Source organism: Amphiprion ocellaris, chromosome 24 (genome assembly GCF_022539595.1).
Source record: "Amphiprion ocellaris isolate individual 3 ecotype Okinawa chromosome 24, ASM2253959v1, whole genome shotgun sequence".
NCBI lineage: Eukaryota > Metazoa > Chordata > Actinopteri > Pomacentridae > Amphiprion > Amphiprion ocellaris.
The window spans coordinates 21,870,053-21,890,595 of record NC_072789.1 but is presented as its reverse complement, the minus strand read 5'-3'; the positions used below and the strand labels follow the sequence as shown (position 1 = coordinate 21,890,595).

The window sequence follows — 20,543 nt, the reverse complement described above, 5'->3', positions numbered from 1 at the left end:
TGTCCTTTCTGTCATCACCAAAAAAATATTAAAATCACTAAAAAAAACAGCAACATTGAAAAAAACTGTACAATTGTGAAATTCTTTAGATGGAACTTGTTATACTAGCAATACAGAAAAGAACTTTGCGTTTAGAATTTTAATAGGTGTGTTTTAACCCAAACCATCTTATCATTAAACATGATCAATACTTTTGGTAGCTAAATTGAACCGTGCAATTCCGTACTGTTAACAAAACTAAAGAGCAACCAAAAACAATGAGCAAAAATGCCTCAAAGCTATGGTCCAGCACAGGCCTTAAACCCCAGTCGCCCTCGTGAATGTCCTGTGGTTGTGGACTTTTTACATGTAAAGTGAAAGAAATTTGTGAGTCACATGACATGGATGCAAGACAGTAAAAAAAAAAAAACAGCTGAAACATGTTGGCATCTCACAATTCTACATCTTTTACTGATAAGCTAATTTTTAACATATGAACATGCTACACTATTACACAGCAAAATAACAAAAAATCACATAAAATGTGTTGCAATTTGCTCATGTTTGTTCAAAAGTTAATCATGAGGTTCCACAGGGTTCTGTGCTAGGACCAATACTTTTTTTTTTTTAACCTCATACATGCTTCTTTTAGGTAATATTTACAGGAAGCACAACATAAATTGCTGTTATTATGCAGATGACTCCCAGCTATGTTTATCTGTGACACCTGATGAAACAGATGGCTTTGATGCAACTTGAATTTGGTCTTAAAAAACACACTCTATGAGGGTCATTCCAGCATTGGAGGACATTTTACATCGCACCCATCAAATTTCAAATAGTCCACATACAAAATACTGAAACATGCTTACTTGTCCTTAGAGCACATCTTTAAAAAAAAAACTAGGAGAAAACAATGTTTGAAAATATTTTTTAAAATACCAGACAAGTTTGGAGTCCCCCCTAAAATACCATTTTTCTCTTGTCCCACCCCTCCCGATGACCAAATTGAATCTCAAATAAAACAGTTAAAATGAAACCTAAACCCCCTTATTTTTTCATTGACGTCTCATGTTATTGTGGGAATATTCTTTTTTAATCAACATAATATTTTAAATAATAATTATTATGCATGGAATGTGTGTCCCACAACAGCCCTGTTAGCATAACCTTTTTAGTAGGCAGAAGAAGAAATCAGTGAATCACACGATACGCTGGATTTAACATCATCAGTTTTCCAAAAGAATGAGTAGAGCAAAGCTATGTCCTCTTCTATTTTTCATATTTTCCAGAACATTGTCAGCCTTGATTGAATGTCTCACTCACTCATGTCTACCTCATGCGACCCTGCTATGCCTATTATCAGAAAAACACAAATTATTTTCACTTTTTTCTTGACTTTTTCCATCAGTAAGTTTACCCTCTTGGTCAGCAGTAACAGCTAGCTAAATATCAAGCTTCTACTCCTGAGAAAAGGCTAACATTAGCATGGATTAGCAACCCTGTTACTGTGATTAGAGTAGGGTTAGCGAACAACAAATAAAACCTGTAGTAAAAATGGTACCATTGATGTGTAAACTGAGCTAATCAAGACTTTGATTGTTTACCTATTACTGATAAATATGTAGCAGAAAATTGGAAAAGAGAAGGGTTATTTTTCAAAAATTTTGAAGCTCAAATGTCCTCCAATTCTGGAATGACCCGTATACTATAGAGCAGTTACTCGCTGACCACTGACACATAGAAAATGAAAGTTAACTCAGTGAATGAGCACATCAGCAGAAGGGCAGGAGGGCAGGCAGTGAAGGTTAACTCTGTTGCACAACATTTGGAGAAGCTCCCTCTCCACTAGTTGAATGACCAGTTGAGCAAACAGATGAGCAGAAATAAGCAGCGGGCCTCTGCTCCACTCTTTACTCTGCTGTGAAATAGAATGAGATCACAGATACAACCGTGCAGTATTCAGGAACAGAGCCAGTATCACATGGTGCCAAGATGCGACTGTCATCTGGGCCCTCGTGATTAACCGTCCCTATGAAACTGCGTACGTTTTGCATACAAGTGTAGGATATTCCTGATCTCCTTTGTGGATAAGCAAAACTACTGGACTTGGAAGAAGATTTGGACAAATTGAAAATGCCAGGTAGGTGCTTTAATTTAACATAAACTATCTAGGTTTGATCATGTTAAATCTTAAATCTCAGAGATAAGACTCGACTTCTCTGTCAGGTTAATAAATAAAAGACAAGCTTCCCAAAATTGCCCCCCAGTTTCAGCTCTACACCCTGGGAGCAGAATTGTAATTCCCTCGTCTCCCCGTCTGATTTGTTAAATTATACAGAACACGCTGTAGTGACCCAGTTTGCCCTGAAATCAGAATAGACTTACTGCTCCTCCAGCAAAGTGCCAAGTGAAATTTAACACTACATGCAGACAAAAGGTTACATGCTCTGCATCTGACTGCAGGCCAGGAAAATGAAATCCTGACACACCTGTCACGACTTAATGCCCCACATGAAGCACGTTTTACAGCTACAGTAAAACCACAATGGGAATAATTTGATTGAAAGGGTAATTTGTAGTCTTTTATGTGACTGTTTTGTTAGTAGATTGAGTCATACAGAGCGAACCAGTCTTGAAATTATTTCAACTTAAAACGTGGAAAATGTAACTTTTTTGAAGTCTTCTTCCATTAGGAGAAGAAAAAGAAGTTGATGGTAATAGTTTGGACTCCAGAAAGTTGCAATATGCTCACTGTGCTTGTTGTCTGGTCTGTCATGCAGATTAGTGCACGTGAGTTCCTCCCTTGGCCTTTCTTGCATGCATAAACAGAAACGTTATGACCTGCGACACACAACATATCCAGCAATATGTCTTAAGATTTAATGCCCGATAAGTCTGCAGCGGTCGGACAAGTGAACGCTACGTCAGCTGTGACTTTCAGTGAAGGTTTATGATGGTTTCAGTAAATGTTAATAAGCACATGTCTGATATAACTGTGAACCTGTGTATTAAAGCAGACCACCATCTTTCATGTATCTTAACCAACTGCTACCAGACTATAAAGGAAACCATACAAAAGTTTAATAACGCAGCAGTCACGACAAGTGGATATTTTACTGTAAGATCAGACATTTTGGTGGACAACAAATGTGTTGTCAGTGTGCATTTTACTGATGCATTAAATAGCAATGTACTTTCAACTTATCAAATATTTTAGCAAAATGTCCTCACTGACACCGATAGAAAACATAATCCAGTTGCAATTCTGTTGTTTAAAAAACATATTTACTGTTGTATCTGCACCGAATTGTGAATAAAGGAAGCAAGTAGCTTAATCAGTCTAATGCTTTCCTGTCTCCGTTCTGTCTTCAGCTAGAGAAGCCTTTGTGACTCTGGTCACCACAGACTCCTACTGCATGGGAGCCACAGTGGTGGCCAGAAGTTTGCGGCGACATGGTACAACTCGCCGCATCGTCGTCATGGTCACACCAGACATCTCCGAGCACTCAAGGTGAGAGATGAGAAAACTGTTTTCTTTAACATGTCAAGCTCCAAAATCATGTGTTCAAGCTTTAAACTTGCTGCTGTTTATGTTGGGTGTCACCAAACTCCATCATCCCACAGGTTTGCCCTTGAGAACGTGTTTGATGAGGTTATCACGGTGGATGTGATGGACAGTAAGGACCGCCTCCATCTATCTTTGCTGGGACGTCCTGAGCTCGGCATCACCTTCACAAAGATCCACTGTTGGACTCTGACCCAGTACAGCAAATGTGTCTTCCTGGACGCTGACACACTTGTGAGTCCATCTTAGCTGCATGATGCAGAATTCCTGTGTGATAATTTTAGATTATTCTGATGGCAGAAGAGCTTCCGAAAGCCCCCTTTGGTTAAAACTAGTGCAGTCTGTTTTTTTAACTTTCAAATCTTTTACTCTGTGTCTAAGTTTTGATGCTAACCCTAGACTTGGGTGGAGCCAGACAGGTTGTATATGGGTGGCCGACTTTGGCCTCCAACAGAATTTGCTACCTTTTTATTTATTTACTTATTTATTTTAGCATACCATTGTACAAAGGTTAGAGTGATGTTTGCTCTGGGTCAGTATGTGTAGACCTAAAAAAAAGCCCCTGATGGTGATGTGGATATGCAGGCAATGAGAGATAAATAGCATAAATATATGCATTGATTACTATTATGACCATGATAACTTTTCAGTGCTTTTAGAGGCCCACTTTGTCAGTCACTATTTTGGTATATCCACAGGCATTTATGATGCTGATGATATTGTCTCCCTTACAGCTTGTTGATATCATCATACTCCCACTTTCGTGCGTCACTGTTGGGACGATACATTCATCTGACCAAAGAATGTGCTCCCAATTTTCATCGGGCTTTTCATCTTGCAATTTTGTGCCGAAGAGGAAGCAAGGTTTTTTTTTCCTGGACACTGTCAATAGAGGGTGACATGATGCAATATCCTTAGCGCTGTCTGAGCTGTCAGAGATATACTGACTTCCATTGATAACCCACGTGCCCGTCTGTTTTTCGAAGCTGGATTGTGCAAGTAGTTTACTATCCATGGCATCATTCTAGGCATAAAGCCAATGTAACTCTGATTAGTGGTACTATGGCTTGTTCTATACCTTCGGACTTCATTTTAACTGTGTTTCAGCTGATTTTTAGCTGGTCACTGATCTTCTTAAATCCTTTTCTATGTTTATGAAGTCTCACAATCAGGTTTTTTAAAATTCCTTTGCCAATTCTTTTTCTTGTGGATCCACGATGCAGTCATGAAGATTGAAACAGCTCACACTGTCTAAAACTGAGAATGTTCTGGTGCTCATATTTCATTTTATAACCATGTGCTAAATCTGCAGTAGCCATCCAGCTGAGCCAAATCCAGAATTCTTCAATGAAATGGTAAATGAAGATTTATGAAAGACTAATAAACCCATTGCAACCCCTTTATAAAAAATGCCTTGTCAAAGTGGGGTGAAAGAATGTTTTCTGGAATTTGCTGTATTAAGAGTAGAACCAAAACCAAAACAACAATAAAACATTTAAGTGTCTTGCCTTCAAGAGAGTGGATTCCACGGTTCAAACTACATAGCAGCTTTGATCCCTCTTCAAAGGCAACGTTCCTTGAAAAAACATACAGATAAAGCAGATATTGCACATATCACCTCCATGCTGGCTCACTGGTCAAACTGGAGATCATTATCTTTTAGAAAGTCAACATACTGTGCCGGCCTTTTTTAGGGTTCATCTACTCCTGTTTGACCTGTTGGTCAACGTCTTTGTATGGTTCAGTGTTGTCACGTGTTATTATTGAGATTGACACCAACATAGATGCTAGAGGACATATTTCAGAACCCACTACTGCTGTCATTTCTCTTCCTTTGTTGTCAGTGCAAACATGTTCCCCGTTAATCTGGAAGAGACGTGTTTGAAAAGTGACCTGAGTAAATACATTGTCTCAAGGTTGTACCTGCACTGATGCACACACATGTGCTTGTGTGCACATATGATGTTCATGCTAGTGTTAATACTAACAGACCTCTCACCTGCTATGTTGATTGAAAGAGTCCAAGTATTTGTTGTGGATGAAAATGTGGGGTCCTCGTGCCACTTCAAAGGAGGTTATGGAGATATAGCTGTATGGAAAAGTAGAAGAAAAATGACAAATTTTGCTGTTTTTTTTTTGTTGAAATACATGACTGTTCAGAAGTTTGGGGTCACCCAGGCAATTTCGTATTTTCCATGAAAACTCAGACTTTTATTCATGTGCTAACATAATTGCATAAGGGTTTTCTAATCATCAATTAGCCTTTCAACACCATTAGCTAATGCAATATGCCACACAGGAGTGATGGTTGCTGGAAATGTTCCTCTGTACCCCTATGGAGATATTCCATTAAAAATCAGCTGTTTCCAGCTAGAATAGTCATTTACCACATTAACAATGTCTAGACTGTATTTCTGATTAATTTAATGTTATCTTCATAGAAAAAATGCTTTTCTTTCAAAAATAAGGATATTTCTAAGTGGCCCCACACTTTTCAATGGTAGTGTATATTTTTTTTAACACTATTTGAGCCTTTGTCAATCAAATAACGCACTGTTGAAAGCCACACTTCACAACATTTTAAAACACCAAAACCACAGCAACAATTGTTACATAAGAAATTGTAGATGTGAAATGACTGACAAAATGTTACAGAATGACACCCTACCAAAGCAAAGAAGTAAGTGAACAAACCTTTGATCACTGACTCACAAGTTAGAAAAGCTGTGATCACTGAAAACAAAACAAGTACACCCGTGATTTCCAATTAGTAGAAATGCATCAACATGGTCACAAAAATGACTTGTGAATAGCAGAACTTAGCCTCAGTTGTTAAGCTTTGAGCTGTGCCTGTCACGGGCCCTGCCTAGCTCCTCTTCCAGCCATCCACTCCTCTGCCTGTATGTCTCCATTCTGTGTCTACATCATGGCTCCACATCAAAGAAATAAATACCAGAGGAACTACACTGGAAAACCAGTGACCAACTAAAAGTAAGTGGAAACACAGCCGCAGCAGTAATCAGAAGGTATAGAACCAGCCATAAGTACCACTAATCAGTGTCGCAGTGGTTGTCCTCCTAAAATGATGCCACAGACAATCTGCAATCTACCGCTGAAAAAAAGTACAGTGTGCTGGTGCTTCCAATTTATCACAAGCTTTATCAATGAAATTCTATTTTCTGCAACAGCTCAGAAATGGAGAAGAACACTGGATAACGTAAGTTTCTATAGATGGCATCAGAGTATAAAGCCTCGCTGGCTCTTCAACACAAACTGCAAGATGATCTTTAGAGTTTTTTTTGGCCTTTTCTTGGCTTTAGTAAACAGGTGCAGTAGAGAGGCAGGCAGGAAAGTAGGGAGAAGAATTGGGGGAAGACGTTCAGCAAAGGGCCGTGAGGTGGAATCAAACCCAGGCTGCTGCATCGGGGACTATAGCCCGTTTTAGGGTCGCCCACCAGTTGAGCTACCTACCCTACAAGATGATCTTTTGGTAAACATGAAATTCCTTTTTTCAGATGTAGCTTAGAGAAATTTGTTTCGGTCAAACAGGGTTAGGCATGAGCATGGTCAGGGCTACTACAGTGGATGCATAGTTCTGACAGTGAGGTGGGGATGATGTGGGGTTGCAAGAGAGCAAAAGGTGTTGGGCAGGTGACATTTATAGATGGCGCAGTGAATACCTGGGGACACTTGGCTGACAAGAAGACAGCCAGGCTGCAAAAGCTTGGCAGTAGAGGAACATTCCAGAATTAAAACACACTGTCAAAATCACACGAAGAAAAAAGTGAAAACTATGACCTGGTCAAGTATGCTTGAATCCAATAGAGGCAGGGTAGACAGAGCAGAAGAGGTCAAAGATTCGTGCAACACTGAGGGGTCCACGTCTCAACAGGTCACAAGAGAATCTACACAAAATTGTGGCTAAACAATGCTTACCTCTGACCAACTTTTCCCACTCAGGTGCTGAGTAACGTGGACGAGCTCTTCGAGAGAGACGAGCTGTCGGCAGCTCCTGATCCCGGCTGGCCCGACTGCTTCAACTCAGGCGTGTTCGTCTTCAGACCGTCCCTCCTCACCCACACCAGGCTGCTGGATCATGGCCTGCAGCACGGCAGCTTTGACGGTAACACACGGTTACATGCTTGGGTTCAGACTAAGGAGCAGAAAATGGTGATTGATGTGAATACAGATGACTCAACTCAGTGGAATCGTGCAAAAGAAAAAGGGGAGAAACGGTGTCACTCACAGTGAAGTCAAGTAAATTTGTAGAGCACATTTTAAAACAACACACATGCTTCACAAAAAGAATGTTCCACTCTGACTTTATTACCCCAATGTAGATATTCCATTAAAAAAATCAGCCGTTTCCAGCTAGAATAGTCATTTACCACATTAACAATGTTTAGACTGTATTTCTGTTTAATTTAATGTTATCTTCACTGAAAAAAAAATGCTTTTCTTTCAAACATAAGGATATTTTAAAGGGACCCCAAACTAGCGGTAGTGTATGTACAGCAAAATGAGCAACAAACAGGAGAAAAACACTGAAAAGAAAGATTTGATTGCTAAAAAGAAACAGTGTCAAATGTAGGGGATGCACAATGATGAGTTATAAATCACTATCATGTTTAATCAGTTTAATTTAATTTTTCCATTAATGCAAAGCAACAAAAAGAAAGAAAAAAGACATTACATTGAAAAAAGTAAGCAGCCCTAGTAGGAGACACATTTTATAAAAACAGGCCTCAAAGGAAGCAGTTCAGGATGGTTGTTGTGGATCAAAACGAGACCATTGCAGTTTTTTTTTTTTTTTTTGATATGTTCTATTCATAAAAACAGGATCACAAACTACACATTTGGTTTGTTTTGTTCATTTGATTCCATTGTGCTGGGAGCCAGATTTGACCAACATAATATGAACAAAGCCGGAAAGCAGGATTTGTGATATTTGTCATCTGCTATCAGGAGGAGACCAGGGTCTGTTGAACTCTTTCTTCAGTAGCTGGCCGGTGGCAGACATCAGTAAACACCTGCCGTTCGTCTACAACCTCAGTGCCAGCTCGCTCTACAGCTACCTCCCTGCTTTCCAACAGTGAGTGTGTCTGTGCTGCTCTTTCCTGTTGCTCAATTCAAAGATAAATACATGTGAACTCTGTTTACATTGCTTTGTATTCATGGTTTTCAGTTAAAAACGGTGTTGGGCTGTCACAATTTTTAAGAGCAGAATGCAAGTACTGCACCTACCAAAGTGAAGAGTGAATTAGTCATTAGGTCATTTCAGAATTGGAGGACATTTGGGCTTCAAAATTTTTGAGAAATGAACCTTCTCTTTTACAATTTTCAATATTTTGCAATATCTATAAACAAAACACTCTGCATTGTGTTAAAATACAAATATGCCAAGGACACTGAAATAACTCCCTGTGAGATGCACACAAAAATAGAAGAAATCAATTTTAATTATGAAACATTTTGTATCACTTTCAAGTTCAGTGAATGGGTATATTGGGGAAACTGACACTGTTTACATTGCCTTGAGCCAGTTTCTGTCGACTCACGTCTCTGCATTGACTGTGAATGCAATCTTGCTTTATCTATAATTGACCTTATGTTCTGCCTGGATGCACTGTAAAACAAATGCTTCAACTAAGCCAAATTAAACTGAAGTAGAGCAGAAAACAAAAGTGTGACAAAATTAACAACCCTCCAGTGAAAATGTTGGGACACAGTGTACAACAAAAGTGAGCACATCCCCATGCAATGTCACTTAAATGTAAAAACATTCTAAATTTCATCAACTGTCCATAATTACTAGTAGAACATTTTCTCTTATGTTCATAATGTCTCGACGTCTCTATCTATATGTCTATGGAGTGTTCAAGAAAAGAAACCGTTGTATGCTCCGCAGTACAAAACCTCTCGATTAAACTTTGCCAAGGAAAAAAAAGGAAGCATGCTAAATATTGGGAGCATATACTTGGGTCAGATAAAACCAAGATAAATTCAGTCTGGCTCAGATGGGGTCCAGCATGTTTGTCAAGAACTTGCCCAGGACTATCACAGTGGATGTATAGTCCTGACAGTGAAGCACGAACGTGGGAGTGTGACAATATGAAGCTGCCTGAGTGGAAAGGCATTGGGGAGACGACATTTTTATATTCCACCAGGAATGCCTGTGCTTCTGGAAAAAATGAAAACAATGACCTGGCTAGGTTTCTTGTCAGACTTAAATCAAATAGAACACCTTTGGGGTATTTTAAGGGTCATTCCAGAACTGGAGGACAGTTTACGTCCCACCCATCAAATTTCAAAGAATCCATGTACAAAATAGTAAAACATGCAGTTGTGTAAATTTACTTATCTTGAGACTAAATCTAAAAAAATAGAAGAAAACAGTGTTTGGAAATATTTTTCTTAAAAAAAAAAATCAAAGAAATCAGGAGTTCCCCCTAAAATGCCATTTTTCTCTTGTCTCACCCCCCTGATGACCAAATTGAATCTCAAATAAAGCAGTTGAAATGAAACCTAAACCTCCTTTTTTGGTATTATTTTGTTCATTGATGTCTCTTTTAATTGTGGGAACATTTTTTTAATCAACATAATATTTTAAATAATAATTATTATGCATGGAACATGTGTCCCACAACAACCCTGTTAGCATAACCTTTTTAGCTGGTAGAAGAAGAAAACAGCGAATCACATGAAATGCTGGAAATGACATCATCAAACAGATTTATAAAAGAATGGGTAGCAAAGCTATGTCCTCTTCTATTTTACATATTTTCATAACATTGTCAGCTGTGATTGAATGTCTCACTCTCCCTCATGCGACCCTTGGTTATGCATATTATCAGGATAAGACCAATTCTTTTTACTTTTTTCCATCAGAGTGTCCTCTTGGTCAGCAGTAACACCTAGCTAAATATCTAGTTTCTACTCCTGAAAAAAAGCTAACATTAGTGTAACCCCACTGGCCTGGCAGGTGTCAGGTGGGGTGTGTTTATAAATCCTGAATGTGTAAACAAAGAGACACACGTTTTAGCTTCCATTCAGCTCGGCAGCAGGATTTATTTTGCTTTCTTCAACAAGAAATAATGACACAAAATGTTCTATTAACTTGGAAATTACTCAATAATACCAGATGTATAGACAGTATCCTGAATCTGACAAACAATTGTGGGCTTCAGAAAACAAATACAAAACATTTCTCCATACAAACTTGTCACTGTCACTTACATATTCTTTGATTTCACTCCAAATTACACACGAAACAACATTTAAACTAACAGTGTCAAACTTTACTGATTCTGTGTTAGCAACTTACTTAGCTTATTAGCAACAGGTCCGCTAGCCTAGCATGGTCGCGTGCGACAAAACAGCTATATCTCTACCCATAACTTCGACAAAAATCGACTCTAAACATTGCACATTATATCCAAGAATTCACAACACAATATGCCCTTATTCTGGGGTACATGCATATGGTTTTGAGGAATATAAACCCACCTGTATGTGTAAACAAATAGACACACGTTTCAGCCTCCATTCAGCTCGGCAGCAGGATTTATTCTGCAGCAAGTGCCTCAAGGCGGTTTTATGTTCCTCTCTGGCACTATGCGCCATCTAGTGACCTGTTTGAAAATTGCTTTGACACAGAAAACAGTAATGCACCATGAAATTAGTTTTTTTTTTTACATACTTAAACACAATGAAATAGTTTTTAAAAATGTTTTCTATATAAGGGTATCTGTTTTTAAACGCATTTTTAACATAACTTATTTTCAGGAATTAGCTGTCTTAGTCTCAATGACTTTTTAATCTTTTCTTATGACATATTTAACCTTTTAACTGTATTCCCATTCATCTCTAAGATAAACATTTTAACCCTTTACATTAGCATATATTAGCAACTCTGTTACTGTGATTAGAGTAGGGTTAGCAAACAGCAAATAAAACCTGTAATAAAAATTATCTGTTTTGTTGTATTTGTTTTTCCTGTAAAGTGACCTTGGGTGTCAAGAAAGGTGCTTACAAATAAAACGTATTATTATTATTATTATTATTATTATTATTATCATCATCATTATTATTATTATTAAGAAGAAGAAGAAGAATAAACTGTAACATTGATTTGTCAGCTGAGCCAATCAAGCCTTTGACAGTTTATTACTATTATTGATAAATATATGTAGCAGAAAATTGTAAAAGAGAAGGTTAATTTTTCAAAAATTTTGAAGCCCAAATGTCCTCCAATTCTGGATTGACCCTTAAAGAAAAAGGTAAAGCAATGCAACCCCTCCAGCAGAGAAATATATTTTCAGTAGAATGGCAAAACATCTCTCCAAAAATCTATGGACACTGGTATCCTCAGTGAATAGAAGGATTGAGTCTGTCATCAAAATTTAAGATGGGCGTATGAAAGGGCTGAAAAAAATAAAACTCTAAAATGTCACAGTTTGTTGCATTTAGTCCCTACATTGGGCCGGAAATTTGGAAGGTAAGTTTTAGTCTTTAATGTGACTTAAGAGCAAAGATCCTACTGTTTTGTTTAAAGGGAATACAGCTACTGTAAGGTGACTCCTTTGTACTGACTTTTTTGTATTCTACATCTACAAGTTTGTGTTTTACCCAAGTGTTTGCAAAATGTTTGTGAATGTGATCGTCTGTCCACAGACTGATGTATTGAACATGCTTGAGTTACAGTTTCATTCCTGCAGGTTCGGCCATAACGCAAAGATTGTCCACTTTGTGGGAGCAGTGAAACCCTGGAGCTCACACAGGGATGACAGCAGCTCGCCCACCATGGAGGAGTTTGTGTCTCTGTGGTGGAGGGAATACCTCAGTCACACAACATCATCTGCTCCAGTGAACCACACCAGTCAAGACCGGGAGAAATCACAACAGGTACAAACATCCATGTGATCTGAAAACTGCATGTCCTCCTGCTACGATGCTGCACCAGTCTGGGAATGAAAGTATTTAAATAAATTACAAGGTCCCTAGTTCAAGTCTGTTCATTTTAGCTCATTTCTTTTTTTTATCTAAGAGCTGCTGTGACATGAAACCAGTAAGGTAACCGGAGCCACAACATCAGTGATAAGTATTATTAGTGACTGTTCAGACAGCTAATGCAGTAAACAGGACTTAAATCCATGACTCACAGAAAGATCAGTGTAGTATGAAGCCACGTTTACTGACAGGAGACATAAATACGAAGGCTGGCAGGAGGGAAAAGCTTAGGCAGAGTCTGAGGGACAGGTTGGGCTGATAAGACGCCGCCAAACACAGTGAGTGGCAAACAGAACCGAAGACGGAGGTAGGTGAGGAGGCAAAGAGTCTGAAAACAGGCGGGGGTCCAAAACATGTCAGAAGGCTGGGACACAGCAACACAACAGATTTTCTGGTGGGGAAGGAATGGAAGTGGGCATTTACAGACAGCGTTCTGCAGGTGCACAAAACACCTGATTTCATACATGCTCTGTGTGATCGCATATAATACACTTGAAAGGCTGTGAAGGACAGACATTGTAGAAAAACACACAAAGTCGATGTTGAGCGTTAGCCAGCATGCACAATGGCAGGGTTCTGGCAATACAGCACCTGAATGGAAAGTAGCCACTAACTGCTTTTACTGCCACACTGTAGGTGGTGCATAGACAACAAAGACTCCAAGGACTGTTTCCCACAATTTATATGCACTTGTAGATGGCAATAACACAAGACTATCTTCTTTTGTGCATGCTGCTTCTTCAGAGTGTGTACCAGCACTCAGAGCAGCTTTAGATTTCTCAATAAATATAAAGAAAACATATTTTTTGGACATTACAGATTTGTACAGAGGTCATCAGAATCGTTTTGCAAACAATGGTGTCACTAAAGGGTGGCTGATAGGTCAAGTTCAACTCTGATGTCCAAGTGTTCATTCATGCAATCACAATGTCCAAGGAAGTGCCATTAGATTGTAATTGTACATGCCTTAAAGGTCAAAAGGTTTCCTAGTATTGACTATTTGACAGGCTCTCTCCAACCAAAATAGACTTTACCTACCTACAACTGCGCAAGCACTGCCTACACCTGATTGGACGAATCCTTTACTTCCTGCTTACTGATTTCAAACAGGACCAATATGGCAGTTCATTTAGAAATGTTCTCTTATTTTACAAAAACAGCTCCTCACCAAAATGTATTTCTGAAAACATATGGGATGAAAAGTCTGTTAAGACTGTCCGACTTTGTCTCGGGACCAAGTCCATTGATTTTCACTGAAGACGTACATCTTAGTTTCATTTTTTTTTTAAATGTCCTACAACTACTCACTGCAATTAAACAGTTAAACAGGATGGAATGTTATACTGGTTAATTCAAATTAAAACAATGTTGGTTGTGTTCATGATACTGAAATAACAAGTTACCCACATAGTAACATTGTCGCTTACTGGTGTGTTTTTGGACAAAATGGACTTGATATTTGCCTACATTTAGTCAAATTAAATCATTCTTTTCCTATGAATCTACAGTACAGGACATTAAGGGCAAAAAGTCTCTAATTTCAGTAATATTTACAGGTAATTGACTGTAACTGGCGTAAGTCTGAAATATAATCCTCAACAGTGGGTTGTGCAGGAAGTCAACCATTTGTTGTGTTTGGCAGATGCTCCGTCGGTTTTCATTCCAAACCACTCCAGCAGCACTTTTCACTGATGACTTCCCCCTCTTTACTCAAAGCTTTGTTAATACGTCGCATAAGTGGCCGCAAAGTTTTGGCTGGAGCGTAGACGTGTCCACTGGCAGCCGAACGAGACACACAGGACTTGGTTGTCGTCCCGACCCTTTACCGTCCTCTCTTGTTTTGCAGATCCAAGAACGAGAAGCCGAGATGCCGTTTAGAAAAAACTTGGACAGCTCCAATTCTCTGCTTGCACACTTTTCTCCTTCTTCTCGGAGTCTTCGTTCACAGCCTGAAACAAAGACGGTAAACTGAGGCTCCAAAATATTCATCTGCCATGTTTTATGAAGTACTGTTGGCTATTATTTTGTGGTATCTTTTTGTGTGAGTGCAATACATTAAACATTCTTGAAAACACAGTATTTTCTGATGTAAACGGGAACTTCCTAACTTTACACCTAATAAAGGGATATTTGAGAAATAATAGGGCAGGGTTTGGAGAGGAAGCATTACAACATCTGAATGTAAAATGAAGCGATAATGCTCTCAAATTGTTTTGATCAAGGATAGTAAAGTAACTCCATGTATTCATCTTTCCCAGGTGCAGCAGGCAGATGTTTTCAGTGAAACACCTCCAACAAACCCACCACACACAGATGAGCAGGTATAGTGTTTATTAGGCAGTGGTTAGTATTTTGCTTGTTGGGGTCCTGATTAGCATTTTGTGTAAGGCAGCTGCGCAAATTAGTATTAAGATGATTGTGAATTACATTCACTGAGCCTTTAATAAGAAGCACCTGTACATCTGCTTTTCCATGCCGTTATCAGATCAGCCAAACATGAGAGGCAGCAGATTCAGGTCAGGGGCTTCAGTTAATGTTCACATCAAACACCATAATGATGGAAATTTCACAGATTAGCAGGACTGGGAACAGGTGGGAGAACAGAAGAATGCACGGGAGACAAAACAGGAAATCAGCATGTAGGTAGTGGACCCAGCAGGGTGACAGAGGGAGGACAAAACAGGATCAAGTAAAACGCAGGACTAATTACACGGGGTAATTGAGAGACAAGACACAGGTGATTCACAAAACTCAAGTGAAAGAGATCAGGGCAATCAGAAGGGAGGGAAACAGTCAGAGGCAGGAAGTAAAGATGACAAGAGACAGACGAGGGTGGGGACTATCAAAATAAAACAGGAAATAAATAGTACACAACTCAAGAAGATGCCAGAAAAAATGTGATGTCAGTGATTTTGGTCATGACGTGATGGTTGGCGGCAAATGGTATTTTTCAGAAACTGCTGATCTGTGGAATTTTCACCTTAACAGTTTGTAGAGTTTTGCAGAACAGAAACTCCTTGTTGATGAGAAATGTCAGAGGAGACTGGACGTACTGGTTGGAACGGAAAGGATACAGTAAAAAGCTCAGGAAGCGCAAAACATCAAATCTTGAGGGGACGACAGCAGAAAATTTCTTCAGGTTCCACTTTTCAGCTGAGAACTTAATTCTGAGGCTAAAGTTGACAGCTGAAGATGGAAAAATGCAGCTTGATCTGATGAATATCAATTTCTACAGCTGGATGGTAGACTCAATTTAGAGTCAAAATCTTGAATCCACGAAACCAACCAGCTTCATGTGAGCAGTTCAGGCATCAGGTGGTGTTATAATGTGGGGTTGTTCTTTGCTGAGGCTTCACAGTGCCTTGGTGGTTAGCACTTTTGCCTTACAGCTAGAAGATCCCTGGTTCACATCCCTTGCTCGGCTCTTTCTGCATTTAGTTTGCATGTTCTCCTTGTGCATATGTGGCTTTTCTCCAGGTACTTCGGCTTCCTCCCACAGTCCAAAAACATGCCAAACATTAATTGGTGACTCTAAAAAATAGTGAAAGTACATTAAAAGTAGGAAAATATATATGCAAAGGTTGACAATCATACTAACTGTGTATTGATCAACCTTGGTTCTACTTCCAAAAGATAATAGCAAAAATGTATGCATTTTTAGAAACACTTTGATATACCTTTAAATAGATAAGACCAGAACATGTTTGCTGAACATCGCGTAAAGACTGAAAATGGGAGAAACTAACTTCAGTACACAAAAAAGTCCTTTAACAAGCTTCTTTAAACACAGTGTGTTGAAAGTCACACTTTATCTGTGAAGCTGAATGCGTAGTCATTAGAAATATTTGCTAATCAGTCCATTAATTAGCTTCTGTTTATAATATATCACAGTGATTATTATGGTGGGCTATTAGGCAGCTCAAGTGCCTCTTGTTAGTTCCAGCAGATGAGGCCGTTAATTTATGAGTATTTCTGTTTGAGTGGATTTGACTCCAGCAGGATAAAAAAAACCAAACAAAACAAACAAAGACGGGGACATGCAGTCTATTATCTGCCGCAGGCCTCTGAGCTTCTCATTGGATTTCTGTCATTTGTTAAATTCATTTCAACTTGATGCATAGTGTTTGTACAGGCTTGTAAGATTAGCCTGAACAGACACAGTCCCTTTAGTATGAACATGCATCAGCGGAGTTATCATGGCGGGGGTGAAGCCGAGCCATGTTTAGATGTCTCTCCTTTAGTTGCAGCTGGAATGCACTGGTGAGTAACATCGCTACTGTGTCTTTAGAGTTCTCACACAGATAGCACAATAACGGAGGGAGAGCCGAAATCATCTGAGAAGAAAGAGGATCCAGTTTTGGGAGACGAAGGACTCAAGGGAAGCGATGGCACTACAACGACACATCCTCTTCCTGTACGTGAACTGCTTCGTCTTGTCTTGTCTTTGTTATGGCAGGCGAAAATATCCAGGATTTGAATTTCTCCTCATTAATATGTGATTAGATTATGTTAAATATGCAATTTCAGTTTTTTTGGACACTTGGGTGCAGCAAAGAAGGCTGATATTAACTCTTTTGAAACTCAGCTCACCAGTTAGCAGTTGCCTTTTTACACATCTATTAGTTATGGAGCAAAAATGCAATCAATTTGCAACAGCCAGTAGATTTTCAAGGGAGCATAATTACAATTGGATTATGCTTTCTAACAGATTGATAAGGAGATGCATGCTGTAAATTGTAATTTACAAATCTGACAAGTCACACATATGGCGATAAAGAACATACCAGAAATATGGTAACTTTGTAGTCAAGTCAGAACAAACAGACTCACTAAAACAAACAAAAAGTCTAACTCAACTATCATTTCTGACAGTTCAATCATACACTACCAGTGAAAGGTTTAGACACACCTTCTCATTTATTGTTTTTTCTTTATTTTCATGACTATTTACATTGTAGATTCTCACTGATTTCATCAAAACTATGAATGAGCACATATGGACTTGTGTAGTAAACAACCGTTAGACTGAAAGTGTATATGACCATGATTTCAATGAGGCAGGGTTTGTGGTGAATTTAAGCTCTACATTCTCTTTTTGTTGCTCTGTTTTTGGTCTCCACCAGCCCCTGAGAAAAATCTGTCTGTTTAGCTGTTAAATTCTTCGCTATATTCACCAGCTGGCCTCGAACTATGTCTGTCTGTTGTTTGCTGCTGAAAAGATAATGTTGAACTTAAAATTAAAATAACAATAAAAGAAAATTTTGAAATGCAAATTTGCAGCAGGAATAATACCCCCAGAACCAACAGCTACTCTATCTTTGCAACTTAATCTCATGTGCATGTGATGCAGAAAGGGGTCAGATTTACAGCACAAATTAAAGCACAGATCAATAAGAAAAATGAAAACTTGCCAATTCTGAAGTTAGACTTGCTCAGCTTCAAATTCTGTTTGTGCATAATGATGATACCTCTCGTCTAGAACCTATAAAATTCGCCAAGCAGAGAGTATCATGCTCCTTGAGATAAATTCTGATTGATTTGTTGCACTTGTTTATCACGGCAGAGGGCAGCTGACAGAGAAACAGAGCAGCTTGAGCGTCGCCGGAGGTGGGAGGCCGGACAGGTTGACTACTTGGGCAGAGACGCCTTCAAGAACATCCAGAAGATGCTGGACAGCTTCCTGGTTGAGAGGAAACACCTGTAGCTTAAATATAAGTTTGTGCATTTGTTAGTTTCCATATTCAGTTAAGCAGATATTAGTCTGAACAGCCTGGTTGACTTTCAAGGCTGGACTTTTGCAGTTTGATTGATGTGTCTTTTATATCCTAATGTTTTATATCTTTAAAGCCCCTATATGTAGCCCATAATGGTACGCTTCCCATCAATATTGATCTACACAATCCATATTTAAATATTATTTATGCTACCATTCAAAGGTTTGGGGTCACCCAGGTTATTTCATGTTTTCCATGAAAACTAACTCATGTATTCATGTGCTAACATAACTGCACAAGGGTTTTCTAATCATCAATTAGCCTTTCAACACCATTAGCTAACACAATGTAGCATTAGAACACAGGAGTGATGGTTGCTGGAAATGTTCCTCTGTACCCCTATGGAGATATTCCATTAAAAATCAGCCGTTTCCAGCTAGAATAGTCATTTACCACATTAACAACATCTAGACTGTATTTCTGATTCATTTAATGTCATCTTCATTGAAAAAAACCTGCTTTTCTTTCAAAAATAAGGATATTTCTCAGTGACCCCAAACTTTTGAATGGTAGCGTATGTCGCCCCTAATGATACGACTCCCATCAATGTTGAGGCACACAGTAAGAATAACCTAGTTTTCCTTTATGACGATCTACACAGTCCAAATTTAAATATTACATATAACAAAAATTCTACATATAGGAGTTTTAACACTGATGTTTGTGCCACTGTCGATAAACTGATTTATGAGCTGAGCTGAATTGAGGATGAAAATGCTAGAAACCACCATTAAGGGCTATTAGTCCTGAAACAGTCTGGTTGGTAAAGTGTCGTTAAGGTGGACTTTTAAATTTAACAGCTCTTGTGCTGTTAGAAGTTAACTCCAGCTAAAACCCACTGCCAGATGTGCTATTATTTTTGCTTTTCTTGACATCAATTTCCATCTAAATACTTTCTCTGATTTTTTACTCAGCTTGTGGCTTCCAGATCCAAGTCATTTGGTTCCAACTAAAGGTACAAAACTTTAAAAACCTCATGAATGTACAACTTTGCAATTTTTGCTCGAACTAGAGGAAATATTACTTTTTTAGGGTGACTTAATTCAGTGGTTAAATAATGGGAAAATGTTTCTACACCTAATTTATTGACACTAATAAAAATAGAAAGTATCGCCACACTCGTCCTTCTTTTATACTGAATTATTGAAGAATTATTTACACTAGAGAAACTAATTTATTTGGTGTTGTACCACACACAGAGAAAATACTCCCACTCAAGGCTTCTTTCCTCTGGTTGTAATATCGCTGTTTACACTCTTATTAATGCTACTCTCTGATGCTTTTATTAAACTGATTGCAAACTTGATGCAACGTGAATAGTTTGACAAACTACTACTTAAACCCACTGCAGTGGCAAAAACATTCATCTTTAATCAGTTTTGCGGGCAACCTTTTATGCAATTGCATACAGCTGAATAAAACCAACATATTAGAGGATATTTTTAGCTCCCTGTTTCAAGCACTGACTCAAACTCTTTGACTTCCTGTTACAATACCTATTAAATCAAGATGTTCAAACAAATGTGAGAGTTTTTTTTGCATTCTCGTTTCCTGATACCTAGATAGATATGCAACAGTACTGTATGTAATGTGGTAATAATGGTGAAAATGGAAAATCACTTAGTTTGCTTGCAATTAATGAATTTCAATGGTCATTAGGATTATTTAGTGTTAGTGTCAACCAACTGAACATGCAAAAGTGTCAAATTTCCTTCTGAAAACTACCTATGATACCACTTATAAGGTATTTGTAATGCAGTCTTGAGTTCTCTCCTTAGAAAATCTAACTGCAGTTAACATCTTGAGTCATCCCTCGCCTGCTGGCAGTTTCCCAATCATTCATATCTCGAGATTAAGTTACCATTAACCATATGAATTGGAGGTGACAGTATGTATCTGGGACTCCCTGTCAGTCAGATCTCTTGGATGGATGCCCAACGTCTTCAAGAACCAAGAAGAGAAATCCAGTTACCTTCTACAGATGATGTGTAGGATTGGGAATCTACAAAGACGAGACAAAAATAGCTCTACATTCTTAAAAGCAGCCATCAGAAATCAAAATCAACAGTTCTGAAGGCACATATTGTTGGTACCACCTCAGTTGGGTTTAGGTCATGTGATGCAGCACTCCATCACTCTGCTTCCTGGTCAAACACCTGCTACAGAGCCTGGAGGTGTCTTTTGGCCTACTAAGCTCAAAGCAAATATCTCTG

At 38.7% G+C, this 20,543-nt stretch overlaps 1 protein-coding gene and 1 long non-coding RNA gene across 3 annotated transcripts; one reads left to right on the top strand and one right to left on the bottom strand.

The window, feature by feature from the left end:
* The first annotated feature begins 1,841 nt into the window (after window positions 1–1,841).
* On the top strand, window positions 1,842–19,846 carry gyg2 (glycogenin 2). Its single transcript, XM_035942419.2, has 10 exons — window positions 1,842–2,122; window positions 3,355–3,493; window positions 3,607–3,781; window positions 7,508–7,670; window positions 8,513–8,639; window positions 12,265–12,451; window positions 14,403–14,519; window positions 14,815–14,877; window positions 16,845–16,970; window positions 18,120–19,846. The coding sequence occupies exons 1-10, from the start codon at window positions 2,116–2,118 to the stop codon at window positions 18,258–18,260; spliced, it is 1,245 nt and encodes a 414-aa protein (XP_035798312.2). The 5' UTR covers window positions 1,842–2,115; the 3' UTR covers window positions 18,261–19,846.
* On the bottom strand, window positions 3,759–7,625 carry LOC118469456 (uncharacterized). 2 transcript variants are annotated; one of them, XR_008600721.1, is made up of 4 exons: window positions 7,484–7,625; window positions 5,547–5,636; window positions 5,224–5,413; window positions 3,759–5,123 (listed from the first exon to the last, which is right to left on the bottom strand). It is a non-coding gene; the product is annotated as an uncharacterized LOC118469456 (long non-coding RNA). The 2 variants fall into 2 exon arrangements; XR_004846330.2 differs by having other exon boundaries at window positions 3,759–5,413.
* Window positions 19,847–20,543: the final 697 nt, after the last annotated feature.